General features: G+C 27.8%; 1 protein-coding gene across 1 annotated transcript; it reads right to left on the bottom strand.

Annotated features, from left to right (window-relative positions):
* Positions 1–109: 109 nt before the first annotated feature.
* On the bottom strand, positions 110–17,995 carry LOC123291361 (organic solute transporter subunit alpha). The gene is made up of 6 exons (XM_044871620.1): positions 17,854–17,995; positions 3,461–3,615; positions 2,565–2,803; positions 1,821–1,917; positions 985–1,237; positions 110–360 (listed from the first exon to the last, which is right to left on the bottom strand). Exons 1-6 carry the CDS (start codon positions 17,993–17,995, stop codon positions 110–112), a joined length of 1,137 nt encoding a protein of 378 aa, XP_044727555.1.
* Positions 17,996–19,587: the final 1,592 nt, after the last annotated feature.

Here is a 19,587-nt window from a genome sequence, read left to right as displayed (position 1 = left end):
ATATAAATATACAATTTTTATTCCTTATAAATAAATTCTTTTTTATTTTACAAATTATTACTAAAAATAAAACCAAAATAATTACGTATTATTTTTGTTTATAAATAAATTAATATTTTTGTTTTTCAAATTGTCCACCAATGGTTTGCTGTTGTAATTGTTGTTCCCCAACAATATTCTGTTGGAATGCTGTTGATCCATTTGATCCATCAATGGTAGTTATGGTATTTATGGTGTTATTATTATTATTATTATTATTGGATTCAATTTTATAATTATTGGATAATGTACGTTTATAAATAATTCGTGCAATAATTATTAATATTAGCATTTCAATTAGCATTACACAGTTATAAATTACTAAAAAAAATAACAAAATAAAAATGTTTTAAATTATTAAATTTTGAAATAAACCTGGCTCAATTCATTTTGAAAAGTGAAATGGTAAAATAATTTGGTAATTCTAAACAATAATTCAAAAGAACAAACTCAACTCAAATATTTCAATTTCAATTAAAATATTTCCAAAAATATGTCCCAAAAAATTATAGTTCTCTAAGTATCCTTTTCATCTTATCTGATATCCTTGACCATCACTTTGATATTGATTTAAGAAGGATTGTTATAATTTTAAAGTTTATCTGTGCGTCTGTGTGTTTCTCAGTGACATCGTAGCCAGTAAACGGTCGAACCAACTTGATTGAGAACATTTTAAGTTTCTAAAAATCGGTTTAGAAGGAATAAATCGCATTGGTCGGGGGTTTCTTAAATTTTGCAAATTTCACTATTTTGACTGGGTTTCGAACGCAGTTTTTTTTTGGATGACATCCTAGCAATGTTTGACATTGACCCACCAAGCATGTTAAATTCATATTGAATTTTTAGTTTTAATTTTTTGCGTGACGATCACGTGATTTCAGTGCTTTTTCCCTATCCCAAAAGTGTCAAAACGACATCGGATGTAGGGCAGTATAATATACTTACAATTGCCATAAACAGGTGGTGTAATTGGTGGTTTACATGGTAATATATCAGACCATGTTATAATCCGTGTTGCAAATCCTTGTAATTTCGCTAATATTAATACAATTTGTAAGACCATAAATTTTAATTGTATTGAATATGTTTTTAAAATTGTTTTTAACATTGTTATAGTCATAATCATGCCCCAAATACCAAATAATATTGATATAATTATGATCGGTTGTATATACATATAATTTATTTGATATAAGCTCTGAAAAAACAATATTATTAATTATGAAATTATTAAAAAATTTAATTAATTAATTTTTATTGAATTTTCGTTTAGATTTTGGCAGGATTCCGTTTAAAACATTTGCCGGAACGTAAAAGTGCAGATTGTCAATGGGTAGTCCGATAGGATAAGGAAATATATAAAGATCAGGTATTTTAATCATTAATGTGTGTCCAAGAAGCTGTTAAACACTCCCTTATCTTTCCTGAATACCACAAAATACGGGATAAAGTTTTGGGGAAATTCATTTCCTTCGCATTCTTGCTAACACTTTTACGTTCAAAAGCATGTTACATACGGGATCCTGCAAAAAGTTTCCATGCGAGAATTATTTATCTTCAAAGATTAAATTCTAAGAAAGAATTGATACATTGTAGTGATTCGACTCAAGTCCTTCTTTAGTTTTCGAGTCACTCAAACTAACTACATATTTACACTCGTTGCAACTCGAGCAAGATTGCTTAAACATTTTCAAGATTTTAATAATAAACTTACTCGAGTTGCATTACTATATTCTGCTTATTAATGGGATAAATTTAGGAAAACCTGGAAGAATACTTACTTCCTCTTCAGCCCACATAATTAAGAGAATCATATAAACCATTCCTTGTACAACTGGTAATTGTAAAACAAGCATTCGTAAAAAGCAAACGGTTGTCCTAAAATTTAAAAATTTGGTTGTGTTACAAAGTTTAGAGCTTATAGAGCTTAATATTAAATACCCCGAATGTTAATTCTGGAATTACTATCAGGCAAGTGAATAAAAAAATTTGATTTTTTGCTATTTTGTAGATATTTATTTATACTTTAACCTAGGGAAGCTCATTTTGGCCGTTAACCATCCATCAATTTTCAAAACACGATAAAGAACGGATAAAGATACATGGTCGAGTACCATTCTAGGGCAAGTTTTTGTGCTATTTTTTGTATTTTTTGTATGTATATATGTATTTTTGTTTAATCTCTTTGTGGGTAAGGTCCAACATGAAATACACCAACTCTAACATTAACAACTCATTATCAATGGTCGCAAAGTGTGTACGTCAAAAAAGTTGGCCTTCAATTAGGGATTGTTATTTCTTCTATAAGTGATTTTCTTTAAATCTTTAGGCATCAATATTTCAAAAACTATGGTATACATTGAAAATTTTACTCTCAATTTTCGACTAATTTTGCTTAGTTCTATTATAATTTATAAATAAAATTCGAAACAGAAGTTTCAAGTATAATCATATATTCACTTTTTCAAGAAGTGCTTTAATGATGGATTTCCGAAAGAAATTCCGGAGACCCCCTTCATACTTACTTATCAATTGGTAACTTTGGTAATATACAACATGGCCAACAACAACATGGTCCAACTTTTGTCATCAATATCGTATCCGGTTTAACTTTTTGTATTAGTTCCGCTTCGCCACCACAATATGCGACAAATAAACAAAATAATTGATACATCGCTGCCATAAATACACCCTGAGTGACAGCTTCAGCTAATAATTGTGCACGTGGCACAATCATTGCACAATAAGTTACAATTGATATCACCTGAAACGGAAATCCATACATGAATAATTAATAACTCAAAACATTATGTTTATTAATAATATTGATGTCTATCATAATTTTAGATCGCTAACTTTCAACGTTAACATTCTTTTTATTTAAATTTGATTTTAAATAAATCAAATACAGCAGACAAGCATTAATTCGACAAACGTCTTGCAATGCGGTAAGTATAAATCAATTCTGATGGATGATGGTTAGATGGAAAACGTTGGATAAACGTAGGGATCATTTTAATGTAAATAAAAGGGATCATTTTACCCATGACGACATATTTAAATATCGTTATAAAAACTGACCTTAAATATTATTAAAAGTCAACAAAAGCCAAGAGTAAAACAGCCAGCCGGCAAAAACTAATATGCAACGAGGCATTATAGCAAGGAGGGATCATTTTACCCTGAGGGATCATTATAAACCACTTTCCCCTAATACCTTAAAAATTTACAATTTTCAATTTGAAAACTGCATTTTCTATTTAAATTATTATTTATGTTCACTTTGAGACAACCTTTAAAAATGAAAAAGAAAGAGGTTGATGAATTACTTTGTAAACAAAAAGTTATTTTTAAACAAAACGAAACAGTGCTAGTGATCTAGATTTCAATATAGACATCAATGATTGCACAATATACTTACAGGATAAACACTAATTACAAATGTTGTATGAGTTTTAACTCGTGGTGTTTTTGATTCTTGCATTATAAATTTTATAATATCCACGTAAAATAATAAAATTGTTACAACAATAAATCCACCAATCGTAAATAATCCAACTCCATAGATATTTATTGCTGCAACAACAAAAAAACAACATTAATCTTTTGTATAGCCATGGAAATGGCGTGATTAAGAAATATTAAAGAATTTCTAACGACGGGTGGGTTTAGTGTCCTAAGTCTACAGCTTAACCAACTTCGCTACCGGATGCTTGATATATATATGTACCAAAAAATATGTTATATATTATAAACATGATAAATCAATAAGTTTATTTCAAACTTTCTGTAAGTTAGTAACAATAATCTTCATGTAGTTGGCTCAATCACATATGGACTAGGTATGATAGATATGCAAACGCAAAGAAATTTTCTTTTATTTCATCGATTCACTTTATTTACACGATTATATATTCCAACTAAAAACAATTTTATTTTCCATCAATAAAATGCATGACTTTAAACTAAAATCAATTTTTTCATAGAAGTAATCACTTTGTTTATTTAACTTCAGTGATTTTGTATCAATGAATTCATATTTTAAATTCAATCCTATTCTATTGTAAATACAAATATTTAGCTGTACTTGTTCCAATCGTTAGACAAATGTTTGTAAGTATTTTTACTTTATTTCAATATGAAACAGCCAAGTCTCGGATGAGGTTGTCATTATTTTAATTTATTTTTACAGTGTAGAACATGTGAGTGAGGCGGGTTAAACAATTTCTAAGTGTTTATATAAAATGAAAAACCGACAAATATAATCGTATAAAAAAAATAAACAACATATACAAACCAGAAGTTCAAAACTTCCCTGTTATCTCACAATTCAATGAATATCAGATTATTTAATCAGTAAAAACCTTGTGTAAAATTACCGACCGTGTAGCCATGAAATCACATATATTGTTCTGATTGATTCAACTTACAAGTAAATTTACAGCAGATTGCAAGCTAAATAATCGGTACTTATTTAATTATAATACATAGGTAGAACTTATATAATTCTTTCTAACTTTATATTATACATGCGAAAGTTACTCTGTCTGTGTGTCTGTCTGTTATTTATTATATTTTCACGCCTAAACCACGCACCAATGACTTGATGAACTTTGATGACTTTTAACTTTAATATAATAAAATAAAAATGTGCTTTTATGACTCAAAAACAGCATAATTCTACATATATTTTAATTTTTATCAAATTTCTTGTGTAAAAATAATATATTATTTCTATGGTAACAAAATATAGTGTAACCAAAAAACGACACCTATGAAATAATAATTAAAGCTATACAATTAAATGATTCTGATCTTTGGTAACTTCTGGTTATTGTTCATAGATGGCGTTTTATATAAAAATATGATCAAAAAATTGATTTTTTCATATTTTTATAATAATAATTAATAAGAAATTGTCTATTTTCATAACTTGATAAACGAAATCTTAAAAAAAAATATTCAATATTATTTTATTATACCATTACGTTATTGTACTTTACTGTATTGTACGAAAGGAACATAGTTCCTACCGGGTTTCAATTTCTTACTTACTCAACAGTGAAAATGCGTTATTTTTTCGTGGAGTCCTCCATTTTAAATAAGCCTAAACTGTCTGCTGTCACGCTGTCTTTGCTTTTTCATTATCAACAGTTTAACACGAAAATGAGTAAACATTCAAATCTTGCGGTAATTTTGGTACACCCTTTAATTTCAATTAATTTCGTTTAGTATTCATAGATGTCGTTATATAAACAAATTGGAATAGGATGCCTTATAAAGCTTATGCTTAGCGAGTAACGGCTAGTAGATATATCTGCCGGTGTATGTAATTATTAATTATATCATTCATAGAATTAATTATAACTTCATAGAATTACCTAATTAGAATAGAATCGAAGTGTTACAAATCAATTTTTAAACAAAAATTAATTGAAATACAATACACTATTATTTTTAACTACAATTTTAATACGACGGTTCATTAAAATTAGTTCGTTCATCAACCAAATTTTACAATTTAAGAATTAATTTATTTTAAATTCTTTTATATTGGTTCAATTAGTTCTGGAGCTATCATCAAAATGAATGTCATGAAATCTGAAGGTGGTCGTTTCTACAGTCAAATCTACAGTCAAACTTGGATAAGCGAGAGTTCAAGGGAGCACAATCTCATTCTCGCTTATAGAGGTTTCTCACTAACTTGAGTTTCTCACTAATGCAGGTACATGGGTAGCGTTTCTCTCTTATAAAGGTACGCAGCAATAACAAGTCACAGCAAGTACGAATGTAATAAATATGTCTCCTAAATAATATAAATAAATAAAGCTCCACTGTCGCTTATAGAGGTATAAATAAGTCGTAGTCTCACTTACGGAGGTCCATGAGGGAAAAACGACTCTCTCTTACAGAGGTTTCTGTTCCTCGCTAATACAGGTTTTGGAAGCTTAAAATGACGGATCCTGGCTATTACTCTCACTCATAGAGTTTTCTCACTTATCCAGTTCTCACTTACCCAGGTTTGACTGTATTTGTAAAAGTATGGTAAATTTTCCATAGAAACAGGTGCTGATGTAGATTAATAATCGCTGATCAAAAGTTATAATCAAAAAAATTAATTGTAGGTGAAACGAAGTTCATGGGGTCAGCTAGTAGGTATTTTGTAAAGTGTTCCGTTTGTGATTTTTTTTTTCTTGGTTTTTCCCATAAACTATTAAGGTAGTATGAGGGCCAAGGCAAGTTTAGACTTGTGGTTGAAATTATTTGTACCTTATTTTCAACTTTGATGATGAATTTTGATATAACTTCATAAATGTAGACGAAAAATATGCAAGAAATTTTTCGATATCTGCCTTGGTTTTTGAAATTTCGAAAGCTGAATAATTACACAAAATTTTCAATTTTCGATAATTTGAAACAACTCCCTGGAAAACGTTTTTCATACACTTTTTGGGAGAGAAAAATCGTAAGAGAACATTTTTTGTTAATTTTTAGCCCAATTATATGGTACAATTTTTTTCGTAGCGATTCGTTCATATTGGTTTAAACAAAGTTAGTTTAAACAATATCCTATCGGATTACCTATCAGTAACCTGCACATTTGCGTTCAACCAGCATTTTTTAAACGGGATCCTGTAAAACTTTGCCATGTGAAAGTTATTCATGCTCAATGACGGATTTTACCGGACCTAATGAGAGAAGCTAAAATTCCCCAAGAAACAAGCCAGACTTTGTACACGTCTGCGAGTGTACACAAATTCCGTTTGACTTATGCATTCCAAACTATTACATTTCATGCAATAAACTTGCATGATTTAAATTCATTCAATTCCTTAATGACTTGCACAGTTAAAATCCTTGAGCAAAATCTTCCTACCGACTTAACACGCATGTCTTGGCACAGTTTTTAATTTTAAGTTCATTTTATTCTTAGGAACTTTTAAAAGGAAATGATTTTCAAGCAATGGAAAATTTTAAAAGCAAAATGCAAAACTTCCCAAAAGTTTGAAGTTTGACTAGATCAAAAGCAATACACGCGCAAATGGGAGTGTTAAGATAAATTAACGCCCGTCCGAATAATTCAGCAGCATGCTAATAAAAACGTTTTCGGTTGGTGTAAATTATTCAAGAACGATATTTTCTTGACTATTGGTGAAAAATTAATACACTTTTTACGATTTTTTTGTAAAACATGAAAATAACTATAATATTTTGATCATGTATTTAGATTTATTCAAGTTTTTATTTGTTTATTATTACAAACAAATTATTAAATAAAAAATAAAAATAATATTTCCTAATAAAATTACTTATTATTATTAGACAGTAAAAATTTTCTGGTTGAGTGGACAATTTAAGATTTATGGGATTATATAATGACATTTTTTTTAAATAAATAAATTAAATAAATATAAATATAGTTTTTTATGGTTGATTTGTTTACTTATGTATTTTAAAAACTATATTTATTTTAATTTTTAGTTTATAGTTATAAAACTTAATTTAATTTTAAAAATCAACAAAAGATAAATCTTTAAAATGTCTACTATAACAAACATAATATAAAAAGAGTAAATATTATTCAAACATTATAGATTTTATGATTATAATATATATATACAGGAGAGTGCATAAGCATGTGTACAGTAAAATAAAAGTATAAGATTTTAGGTAATAAAAGACATGATAACATCAACTGAACAATTTCACTGGCATATATAAATATTATCATAGATAATAAATGAGAACTCCAATTTTTGCCCCAATTTCCTAGATCAGTTTTTTGTATTTTATAAATAGGTATTTCGACTACCAAGTAGTCATCATCAGTATGAATTAGATAATCGTAATTACTCTTATGTTACTCGTTGCTAATTTTGTGGCGGACTGCGGTTGGTGCAGTGCTCATACATGATTATCTACATGGCTTGAGGTGCTTCGAGTCATCCTATGCATGAATCCATCCGAATCAAAATTTGTATGTGTGAGTGAGTAATAATAAAAATTATTTACTACGTTTTAGTACAATAAAAGCTCCTAAAAAAGTATTTTTTCTTAAAATTTTACTTTTATATGTCAATAATTTTTTTGTTTTTAATATTTTCAAGCTGTACCCGATCTGATTTTAAAAGTAAAGTGATCTTGAAGATGATTTTGATATAATATCTTTTCATCCAGAAGGGAAAAACGCAATGCGGCGAAGCGACTGTGCGATTCATGTAGTTGTATTTCTGAAAAAGCTTTCCTTCAATTTTATATTGGCAAACAATTTTTTTTTGGATTAGAAAAACAGCGCCAACACAATCTGTTTATTTTGAATCAATATTATTTCAAATTAAAAGATTTGTACAAACAGATACACGAGATACGTTCACGACGCATTAACTTTTCCACGTGAATTTTTAATATACTGAACTTATAATGTGATTCACACAGCGATTTCATCTGAGTAGCATAATTTATTTTGGAAATTTACTTTAAATTAAGCAAAGAAAGATTAAAACAATATGTAAATACCAGATTTTTTTTGGACTTAAATCTGTTTAATGACTTAATTACAATTATGCTAAAAGTGTATAAAAAATAATTTGATAAAAACAATATTCAGATTTTAAATTCAACAATTTTTGCAACTTTTTTGCCGTAATGCACCCAATGTAACCGTAGTAAACGTACATAAAACAAGTAAAAACAAAAAATTGACTGAGTTACTTGTTGAAATACCATGTATTAGTTTGTTTTTTTACGTCATATAAGTAAAAAAAGATAGCCACTCTTACACACAATGTTATAAGAGTATCGTTCCTCTCACTCCTCAGTATAGAGGAACCGATATACATCCAGACAAAAGTTGGGCGCTACAGTGCACCTGTGTTGCTCATTTGCGAATTCAACCTCACTTGCGACCTGAACCAGCTATAAAAATTTCAGCTTTTGTCGTTTTTCAGCTATCGTGTCGTCAGACAGACAGGCAGACAACCAAAAATGGAATAATTAGGTGGTTTTATGAACACCTTTAGCATCAATATTTTTATGCGTTACAAACTTGGGGCTAAACTTAGATGTCTTGAAAGCCAAAAATCTAGCTGTCTTGAAAGCAACGTTTTCATGGCGTTGCTATTCTATCATAATTTTTTATGAATTCAACTCAAAATACTCGTTTTTCTATAGCTAAAATTGTATTTGGTCTTTCATTGAATTGAAAAATTTGTGTTTGTAATTACCTATTTTTTTATTGAGCAGGGTAAATAATTTTTTTTATTGAATAAAATTGGGTAATTAGTAATTTTTTGATAAAACAATAAAAATTAAAAACTAAAAATCATAAATTTAGGTACAATGATGGTATTTATAATTTTTAGGTCAAATTAAATTAAATTATGAATATTTATAATATAATAATTTATTTAATAATTTAATTTAATTTAAGTGTAATATCATTATTATATGGCTAGCCATTATTATTAAAGAATAAATATATAAAATTATTATGTACTATATCATTTCTTTCTTCTTTTTCATATTTAATTTAATTTTTTGATTTACTATAAAACATCACGCATTACTTCCATGTGCATACCTAAATTTACAAACTTCCATGTATATTTTACAAAAATACAGAACTGGCATTAATTCATCTTAAATATATTTAAGGAACTTTTTTAAAAATTAATATTTCCTTTTTTTATCAATTATTGATAAAAAAAATAGTCATATTTATGAATAAAAAAAAAGGTAGAGACGTTTTTACACCCGTTGAGGCAGTGAGCCAATCGCAATTGCGCTAAATTCATGTTTTTCAGTTTGTTTCTATGGAAAATTATGTTATGTTGTATAATATATTGAAGTTTAGAAACAAACCATTTATTATGTTACTCAACCTTTTATAGAATAAAAAGTAAAAACCTTCTACTTTTAATAAATACTCTGACGAAGAGTTTTGTAAATAAGATAAAAAATTAACGACAATTTTTCTCCGCCAAGACAGACAGAGTCAAAAGACGATTATTTATTATTTATTTATTATTTTTAGTAATTAAATAATTATACGTAAATCCGGTTACATATTGATGTTAGATGTTATCTAAATTTTAATAATTAATTTACACAATAAAATTTTGTCTGTTTAAAAAAAAAAAAAAAAAAAGGGTTTTGGTCGTGGAATCCCCGTTAGGAACGAAGCTCCTTACGAAGCTGTACAAAAACAAAAGTGAACGTTAAATAAATATATATAAGTAATTTATTTTTGTATACTCACATAAATAAATTTGTAAACTAATTAGTTCGTTTTACAGCCCTTAAAATCTTAATCTTAATTTAATTTCAATTATATTTTTGTATAATATAATTATTATATTTAATTTTTATTAATATATATAATTATATAAATGATTTTGTAATTATATTTTAAAAATATAATTATTTTAATTTGTTAAATAATATAAAATTAAAAAAAACTATCGAATCGTGATAAAGTATTGCGAATTTATTTTTAAAATAATTTTAGAAAAATTTCACAATTCCAATTCATTTTACCACAGCGATTACAGAATCTGTTAAGAGATATATATGATAAAATAGAAAACTTAATAATATTAAGTCTTTTAACCAAAACTATTAGACCGTGAGTCTACCATATACTTTCCTCTACGATTTTTTTCGAATTCCTGCGTTTTCAAAAGAGCATCATGACGTAATATTTGAGTTATCATTCTAAAGAAATAAACTAGGGAATTTGCGGGACACTATGACCACTTGATAACATTAATAATTATTAAACAATAAAATATTTTGTCCGTCAAAAATACTGCACCGATGAGCTTTTGTATACGACCTTGAACATGCAGTACTTAAGTTTTTTTTTTTTTGAATTATACAAGGCTCACTTTTGCTTAATTGTTTAATAATTAATGTTATCAAGTGGCCATAGTGTCCGAGAATTTCTGAACTGAAATATGAAGGCATCATGCTCATTTGAAAACGTATAAACTTTTCGAAAAAAATCGTAAAGGAAAGTTTGGTATACTCGTCAAAAGAAAGCCGAACTCACGAAGTTTCAAGTATGTATTCATCATTAAAACACTGTGGTGTCCCACGTTCTATATTATATAATTTTTAGTGAATACCGAAAATATATTCAGCACTTAAAAATTCGTAACGAAACATTATTTCCGGATCATAAACGTGCACTACTCCAATTTTTTTTTTACGTTTTCTTTGTGCAAAAAACTCGTTTATGGTCTAAAAACTATAAAACGGTAATGTGCAATATAACATATTAAATGTAGTTTAGGAGATGTGGGCGAGTAAGAATATAACTAGATGTTTTTTCTAAATTGTTTTTAAATAGGTATTTGATCTTAAGGCGTTTCGATACCAATACAAAAGTTTTTACAAAAAACTGAAATTGCGTGTGTCAATTAATGAGTCTTTAAGGTAGTACGGGCGCTAAGGTTACTTTAGACTTGTGGTTAATTATTTATCCCTTATTTTCAACTTTAATGATGAATTTTGTTGGGGCCTGGGAAATTTGAAGAGGCCTGGGAAATATTGGAGATTATTCAGGATTTCTTTGGCTTCTGAGGGTAGTCCATTTTTATTTCTTTCATGTTGGTATCCTTGGCAATCAGAAAGTACGCGATTCATCGACATTATTGAGTTGCAAAATGGGCATCGGTTTGGCCTAGTTTTTATTATTAGATGGATATGGCTCATGTTTGTATGTCCAATTCGTAGTCTAATGATGGTACAGTATTCTTGTCGGTCAAGGGTTGGTAATTACGGAAGCCTGAATGCCTCACTGTCAATTTATGTGCAAGATTAAAAAAAGATTTGCTAGATGGCAGGAAATCAAAAAATATGTGTACCCCTACTGCTGCTATCTAGTGGATCTTTTTTAATCTTCTGAGGAAAAAGGCTTATTAAAGTATTATATTTTTTAAGTAATACTAAAGATAATTTTTAACTAAATACATAAGACAAATTATCATATTATTATTAAATCCGGACATACAATTATTAATAATTGCAGACAGTTTCGGTAGTGGCTAATTAAAGGATAGTCATCACCGACTGACATCTTCAAAAAGGTTTGTTTCCATAATGCCACAAGTTCACTTGCTGAAAATGAACTAGTTGGTTTAAACTAGTGGGTAGTACATATTTAAATAATAAGCTAGTGTAGCGCCACTTTCTCATGAATTGACAGTGCGACATTCAGGCTTCCGTAGGTAATATATCTTGATTATGGGCACACAGCTCTTAGACTAATAAAGAATTTTACTAATAATAATAAAAAAACAGTTTATGTAATTCACTATAAGTAAGTGTGTTTACAGTATTGTAAAATATAAGTATATTTCTTTATTTAATATAAAAAATATCAGCAAATAGAGTCTGTCATGTTCATGTCCTATCATCAAACAAAAACTTTCTCTTTCTTTATGTTGTTTATAAATAGTAGGTATACATTTATTATACATATGAGTATATATGGTGTATAAAATTTAATAGGCCTTACATTACTGTTTATGTAATACATAATACAATATTATAATAAAAGAATTATAAAATGAAATTTTACTGTTTATATGATTATGTGAACTATAACATCTTAATGAGATGTAATCTTTAATATTATATTATATAACAACTGAAAACAAACAATTGATTGAGTTAATTGTTGAAATACTATGTATAGATAGTGTTGATAACACTGATAATACATACTAGACAATTTGCGCATAATTTGCACACTCACGGGTAAACAGTGATGTTTACGAAAAAATGTTTCGTACAAAAGTTGTTTTGTTTTTTATAAGAAACATTTTTTAAATTTAAACTTTTGCTCTATCTCTAACGGTTTACAAGATGGTAGTCCTTGCTCATTTACGAACTCGACCTCTCTTTTTACGTCCTCAGCACGCTATAAAAACTTCAGTTTGATATCTTTTTTCGTTTTTGAGTAATCGCGATGACAGACAGACAGACGACAGACAGGCAGACAAACGGAAATAGATTAATTAGGTGATTTTATGAACAAATATAAAAAAATTGTGTTCATAGCATCAATATTTTTAAGCGTTACAAACTTGGGACTAAACTTAGTATACCTTGGTATAATTTATATACATGGTATAACAAGTGTTTAAGGTGATTGTAAACCTACAGTATTGTAAAAAAGTTTTGGTTTATTGCACGGCACATACATATAAACCAAATACATGCTTTGTAGTGAAATAATGTGTTATTTTTAACTTTAAAATAAAAAATTTATAATATATTGTTTGCAAGTAATGCTTATAAATTTGATAATATAGATATCGCTCTTCAATCATCAATACCCATAACTATAGTCGTCTCTGTTCATCAAATGATGGATGTTCGATGAACTCATAATTAAATTAAAATTTTGTTGCTATATCATTGATAACCTTATATTTTTATTAACTTCCAGATCTCACAGCTAACATTATTCTGAGACTGTGAAAAAAAATTTGTTGACGAGTGCTTTCATGCTAGAAACACCATAACAAAAATTAAAAATTTTAATCTGTAAATTAATTATATAATTTAGATAGCATCTAACATCACTTGTACGGATCACGGATTCATGTAATTATTTAATCACGGATTTATGTTTTATTATATAAGTAGGTACTAAAAATAATAAATAATCGTCTTTTGACTCGAGTAAATATGACGGACGAAAATTATAAATTTTTATAATTCATATAAATCATAAATTTAATTTAATTGGTAAAATAATATCAAAAATTATAAATTAATATAATTCGTATGTTTAGTATAGAAATTAAGTTAATTTTATATATGTTTTCAACAACTCTGTATTAGTACGATTTAGGAAACTTGATATAATTTTAAAAAATCAAAATAACCTCCATAATTAAGTTAAAATATTTTATGAAATTGATCTTAAAAAATGATCCTAGGTTTATAAAGGTTTAGAAAAATATCAGAATGACATATTCCTAACAGCTAAAGACAAAAGTCAAAGTATTTATAATTAGCTTGTCTGATTTTTTAACGCCTTTAAACAGAAATATTTGAATCATATATCTTTTAGTATTAACATGTTTTTTGAAGGGTGGATTCTCAGACCTTGTATCAGAAATCAGACAATCAATTTCCAAAGTCAATATAAAAGTAACTTTTACTGGCAAGGATAAATTTCAAGGATAATCAGTATGCATTCGCCCTCAATTAATCCGTTCGTTGTACTCATTATTCAGATTATAACTCATAAATTCAATTTTTAGTTTTGTTATTTATTTTAACTCAAAAATAATACGTATATATAGTTATTTCAACTCAATGAAAATAAGATGTTTAAACAATTAAATGAGTTAGTTTTGATACTAAATTTTATTCTTGAATAATTTCTAAAGACATGAGTAGTCGCATCAATGAATGTTTTTACTCGGGAGTCCTCAATAACAGCTCCAATTTTGACGATTTTTTTTTCAAAATGATTCTTTTTGTATATTATTTATAATCAGAAGCATTTCAGATGGGGGAAATGATCTGGAAGGGGAATAGGCAATGTTGCGACTGATAAAAATGCTTAGAATATCCCAAAACGTAAGGTCCAACTTCATGATTTTTCAGCAGAATTAGCTTGGGTGAATCTCTAAAAATATGACTTTCTTGAACAGACTCATACGAAAATTTTGAGTCGAATCCCATAAAAAGTCATATTGTTCCATAAAATTACAACCTTATGTGACCTTTTTCCATCTTTATTTCTTATAGTAGTAACTTTACGAAAAAACAATAAACAAAAATTATTTTTTACGAATATTTAGTCTAATCCAGAAGTGAATTATACAAACGGCAATGTTGTTCAATTTATTCATGTTCTGTCAACATGTGCTGCTTCCTATACTATGTGCACAGATTAGCAATATATAAGAGTATGCGTTGTATATCGTTGATAGATTTACTGCATTAATACAACTACTATTTATAGAACTATATTGTTTCTCTTTCGAAGACTCTAACCCCGAAGGAAATATCTTAAAAACGATAAACAGTGCGAGCCGTTATGAAAAAAATTTCAAATTTGAATTTTCAATTTTTTTGCATTATAAGGTGTGTCTGAATAATAAGTTAGACTACAAGCCCATGCTAAAAACTTTCGGATCACTATTCCACCAGAAATCATGTTGAAAAAGTTGTTCACATATGTAAAAGTATAAGTTTAAGCACCATGGCGTTAGTTTTGGGCAGTATACAGCTGTGTTAGAACCTTGTAAAAGGGGGAAAACCTAGTTCCATAAAAAAAAGCGGCGGTAGCTGAAAAACTTTCCGCTAAAAAACAATTTCCGAAGCTCTACGTGATTTATTTCTGTTCGGCATTTATACCCATCGAATACTTAGCAACGCCGTACATATTTGCTGATTCAGGGACGCGACAGACACCAAGGGACGTCATATTAATTCTCACCTGCATTCACCTGTACCGCGCAAAACTGGCGCCATGGTACTTAAACTTACTTTTACATATAGGAGTATCTTTTTCAACATGATTCTTGATGGGTTATTTTACTCGAACAATTTTAGCATGGGCTTGTTGTCTATAAGAGTCAAAAGTTTCTAATTTAAATTTTTTTATTACATTGCAAAAATTGTAATTAATTTTTTGATATAATTATTCTTTCATAAAATTGACCGTTTCCTCAAGCAATAAATAATTAAATATTTGAGTGGTTCGTGTAGATATATATATATATAAATGTTCGTTTTCAAGGCTGATAAACTTTTTTGGTTTATCAAAATACTTAAATATAACCCCAAAGGTTTGAGGTTTGATCCAAAATGCGTTTTACTTTGCTTACTATAATGAATACTATTATGTCAATGGTTTCAGTTTTAGTATAGTTTCATGGTTGAATCAAAATTTACTCCTTGGGAATAAAAAATGTGCTCATAAAACGATATGATAAATAATTTATTTAACAAAATGGAAATGTGACTGACACTACATACAAAAGGAAGTCGCGTTCGAGAGTGTTTTTAAAATTCGAATATTCCTCCTTGCAGGATTTATGATTTTAAAATATGTTTTGGGGGCCGAAACACATTAAAAAAAATTATTGGAAAATGGTAAAATAAAGAACCTTAGTAATTAAAAATCAAATTTATTTAAAAAAATAAATCGTGACTGACACCACCATCACTTTGGATTGCAAAATAGTTGTATTATGAGATATATTTTTCAAAAAATACAGAAAGAAATTCGAATTTTTCATTTTAGAGGTATCAAAATTTACTTAAATGCTGTTTTTGAGTAGGTACAATAATATTAAAGAATCAAAAAGTCACTAATAAACGAATTTTAACGTTCTTATAAACATAAATAATGAAATTTCAATGAAAATTTAACATTAACGATGAGAAAATATTATTTAGGTACTAAAGATACAAAAAGCTAAAAGTACTACACCATGCTAAAGTATTTTTACCATCAAAAACAGTAATATTTTTTCCATTCATGGTACACTTTTTCATGGAATCACCCCTTTAAATAAAAACCTGTCGCGTATTTAATAAATACATGCGAATGACTCAAATTTTTGTTGTTTATACATGGAAAATGCTATATGTCTTCAAAAACTGTGGCCAGATTTGCATTTAACAAACACGTTTCATAGCTTCGTTTTTGCTAATTAAGAAAATAATGGAAATTTATAAAATTTACATTGTTTAACTATATCTTATCTTTTTAGGTAACAATTAATCATAAAATTATTATATAAATACAATCTTGAACCTATTTACATATTAAATTTTTAATAATTTTATATAAAACTAAAAAAATAAATTACCCGACTACTGAATTAAAATTCACTACGAGATTTTATTATAGGTATTTGGCAACTGTTGTGGAATTACGAAAAAATAATAAGAACATAAATATGTACGATTGCATTGCTAAAAAATTGTACTCATCTGAAATATTAATTCAATCAATAGAAATCCAAAATTTTTACGTTAAATGTACTAAAAAATTGGTCTAGTAGGTCAAGAACAGTGTGACCTATGAGAGAAACAAAAAAGAAACCTTTTTTCAGAATTTGTGAGTACGAATTCAGTACTCGCGTCACCTGTTCGTTAATCTTTAGTCGCGTAATGAAAGATTTGTTCACGTTTTCTACTTATGCGTCAAATATTTCGCGCGTTAAATATTCTTCCGCGGTATGCGGTATATGGTATGGTATATGCATGAAGGAGGTGCACTCAGCCTCTGAAATTGAAGAGCTGATAAATGAAATGATCAGCGGAAAGGTGGTAAAACACATATATGGTATCACAATAAGCTCTATAGCCTAAGTGTGTCCTTCGTGGACAGCCAATATAGCCTAATCTAACCTAACCTAACATAAATATTCTTCAACTTTGAAAATCATAACCTCTACATAATTTTATATAAAACTTTTTAATGCACTAGCTAATTAGAAATAATCTAATAAAAATATTAGAACACAGAAAGAATCAATTCATTTTAACTAGTTTCACCATATTTCTATCACAAGTTTTTTCTTATTTACTGAATACGACTTATATTAAACTAACGAAAGTACACAAACAGTTTCGAAAAATTCCGATGTTAATATTCTTTTGCTTACACCTTGACTTCTCACGAACTTCAAAATAATTTTTAAAAAAACTTTTAAAAAATAGATAAATTTATTCGACGATAGAAAATATTTTACCATTTGTAAAATAGAATTTATATTTTAAATCGAGCAAGCAGGCGTTTTAAGTTTTAAAATAAATTATAAAAGAAATTACCAGAAAAATAAACACTCATTGATGGTACATGATTTAATGGACACAATATCGATGTATTATAATTGAATTGTCGTGTACTACCAAATACATTAATATATTCCATTGTTATATCACTACCATTGTTAGCATTGTTGTCGGCCATATTTTTATTTTTTTTTTAAATTAATTTCCACTAGTTATTTTTATATTTTAAAACATATTTTTCCAATCACACATATTTTTAAAACATAATTTTTTAATTTATAAAAACTTATTTGTAAAAATACTTTAAAGTATTCAAATACTTTTTATAAATACTTTTTTCGTTTGAGTATACAAAATACTTCTTTTTGTTTTTAAGGTATACAAAATACTAAGTAACAATACTTCACATGTTTTTAAGTAAAGTATTTCACGTAAGTTCAATTGAATCTGAATTCATTCATTCATTGTGAGTTAAAGAGTGGCTTAGTGAATGTTTTTTTAAAGTTACTTACACTCTTAATTCATTTTATTAATCACTTTCTCTTTTTATATAAACATTAGAAGATACAGTCCACAACAAAAAAATATGGTCCCATTTATGCAAACAGAATCTCTTAACGAACGATCATGAATTAAAAAGAAGCATTTATTAAGGTGTACAAGCGCCAAAGCAAGTTAAGGCTTATGGTTGAAATTAATTGTACTTTATTTTCAACTTGGATATGCCTGTGTTATGACAAAAATCGATTTTTTGTACTTAGTGACGTCATACAAATATAAAAAATTGACTTTTGCTCTATCACATCCAAATTATATCCAATTTTGCTAAACCAAGTATATAATCCTACTAAATTTGGAACATTATTTTCAAATTTGTGACCAAATTTAGCCTAGCTGTATTAAGATTCAAAAATGAGGAGTCCAAGTCTCAATAATTGATATAAAAGTGAATGGTATCGAAAAACTAAGAACATAGATGAAAAGCTTGTCCCAAAATTAGTGGGTTTCAAAAAAATTCCATTCAAAGTGGATAAAATTGGCCTGTGTTATAAAAAAATAGATTTTTTGTACTTAATGACGTCATAAAAATTTCAAAATTGGATTTTGCTCTATCACATCCAAATTATATCCAATTTTGATAAACCAAGTATGTTATCCTACAAAATTTGGGACATAAATTTCAAATTTGTGACCAAATTGAACCTAGCTTTATTAAGTTTCAAGAATGAGAGGTCCAGATCTCGATATTTAGCATAAAGGTGAATGGTATCGAAAAACTAAGAACAAAAATATAAAGTTTCACCCAAAATTAGTAGGTTTCCAAAGAATATTCTATTAAATTATACATATTCTCTTAATCTAGGCCCATGAATTTACTGGACACCCTGTAAAAGTAGACTATTTAATATAAAAATAGTTTTTGAGGTAATAACGATAAATTTCACTGTGTTTTGTAAGTATTTCTTTTATCAACTATGAACATAAATTGACCCAATATTGGTCAAATTCAATGCCGTTCTCATTTTTTGGATTGTAAACTTTTCTATTATTAGGTATCTTGACGGTATTTTCGATTCAAATAAACTAAGCACGTTGTCTAGGTATATGAAATGGACTTATAATTTTTGTCTATGACTGTAGTAAATAATAAACCTATACTTATCTAGGTGTACACAATGGTGAATCAATCATTAGTTAGCAACTCTTACTTAAATCAAATTCAAACAGGATGTTCAAATTCGATGGTACTACAAAAACATAGCACATTCA

The sequence above is a fragment of the Chrysoperla carnea genome, chromosome 2 (assembly GCF_905475395.1).
Source record: "Chrysoperla carnea chromosome 2, inChrCarn1.1, whole genome shotgun sequence".
NCBI classification, from domain to species: Eukaryota; Metazoa; Arthropoda; class Insecta; order Neuroptera; family Chrysopidae; genus Chrysoperla; species Chrysoperla carnea.
This window is presented reverse-complemented; position numbering and strand designations above follow the sequence as displayed.

What these genes read in the sequence shown, in the direction of transcription:
- LOC123291361 (XM_044871620.1), bottom strand. Translation starts at nt 17,995, where the DNA reads ATGGCCGACAACAATGCTAACAATGGTAGTGATATAACAATGGAATAT. An exon ending in AATGAGTGTTTATTTTTCTG is followed by an intron (nt 3,616 to 17,853) that starts GTAATTTCTTTT and finishes TTGTTGTTGCAG; the next exon opens with CAATAAATATCTATGGAGTT. An exon ending in TTATGTGGGCTGAAGAGGAA is followed by an intron (nt 1,238 to 1,820) that starts GTAAGTATTCTT and finishes TTGTTTTTTCAG; the next exon opens with AGCTTATATCAAATAAATTA.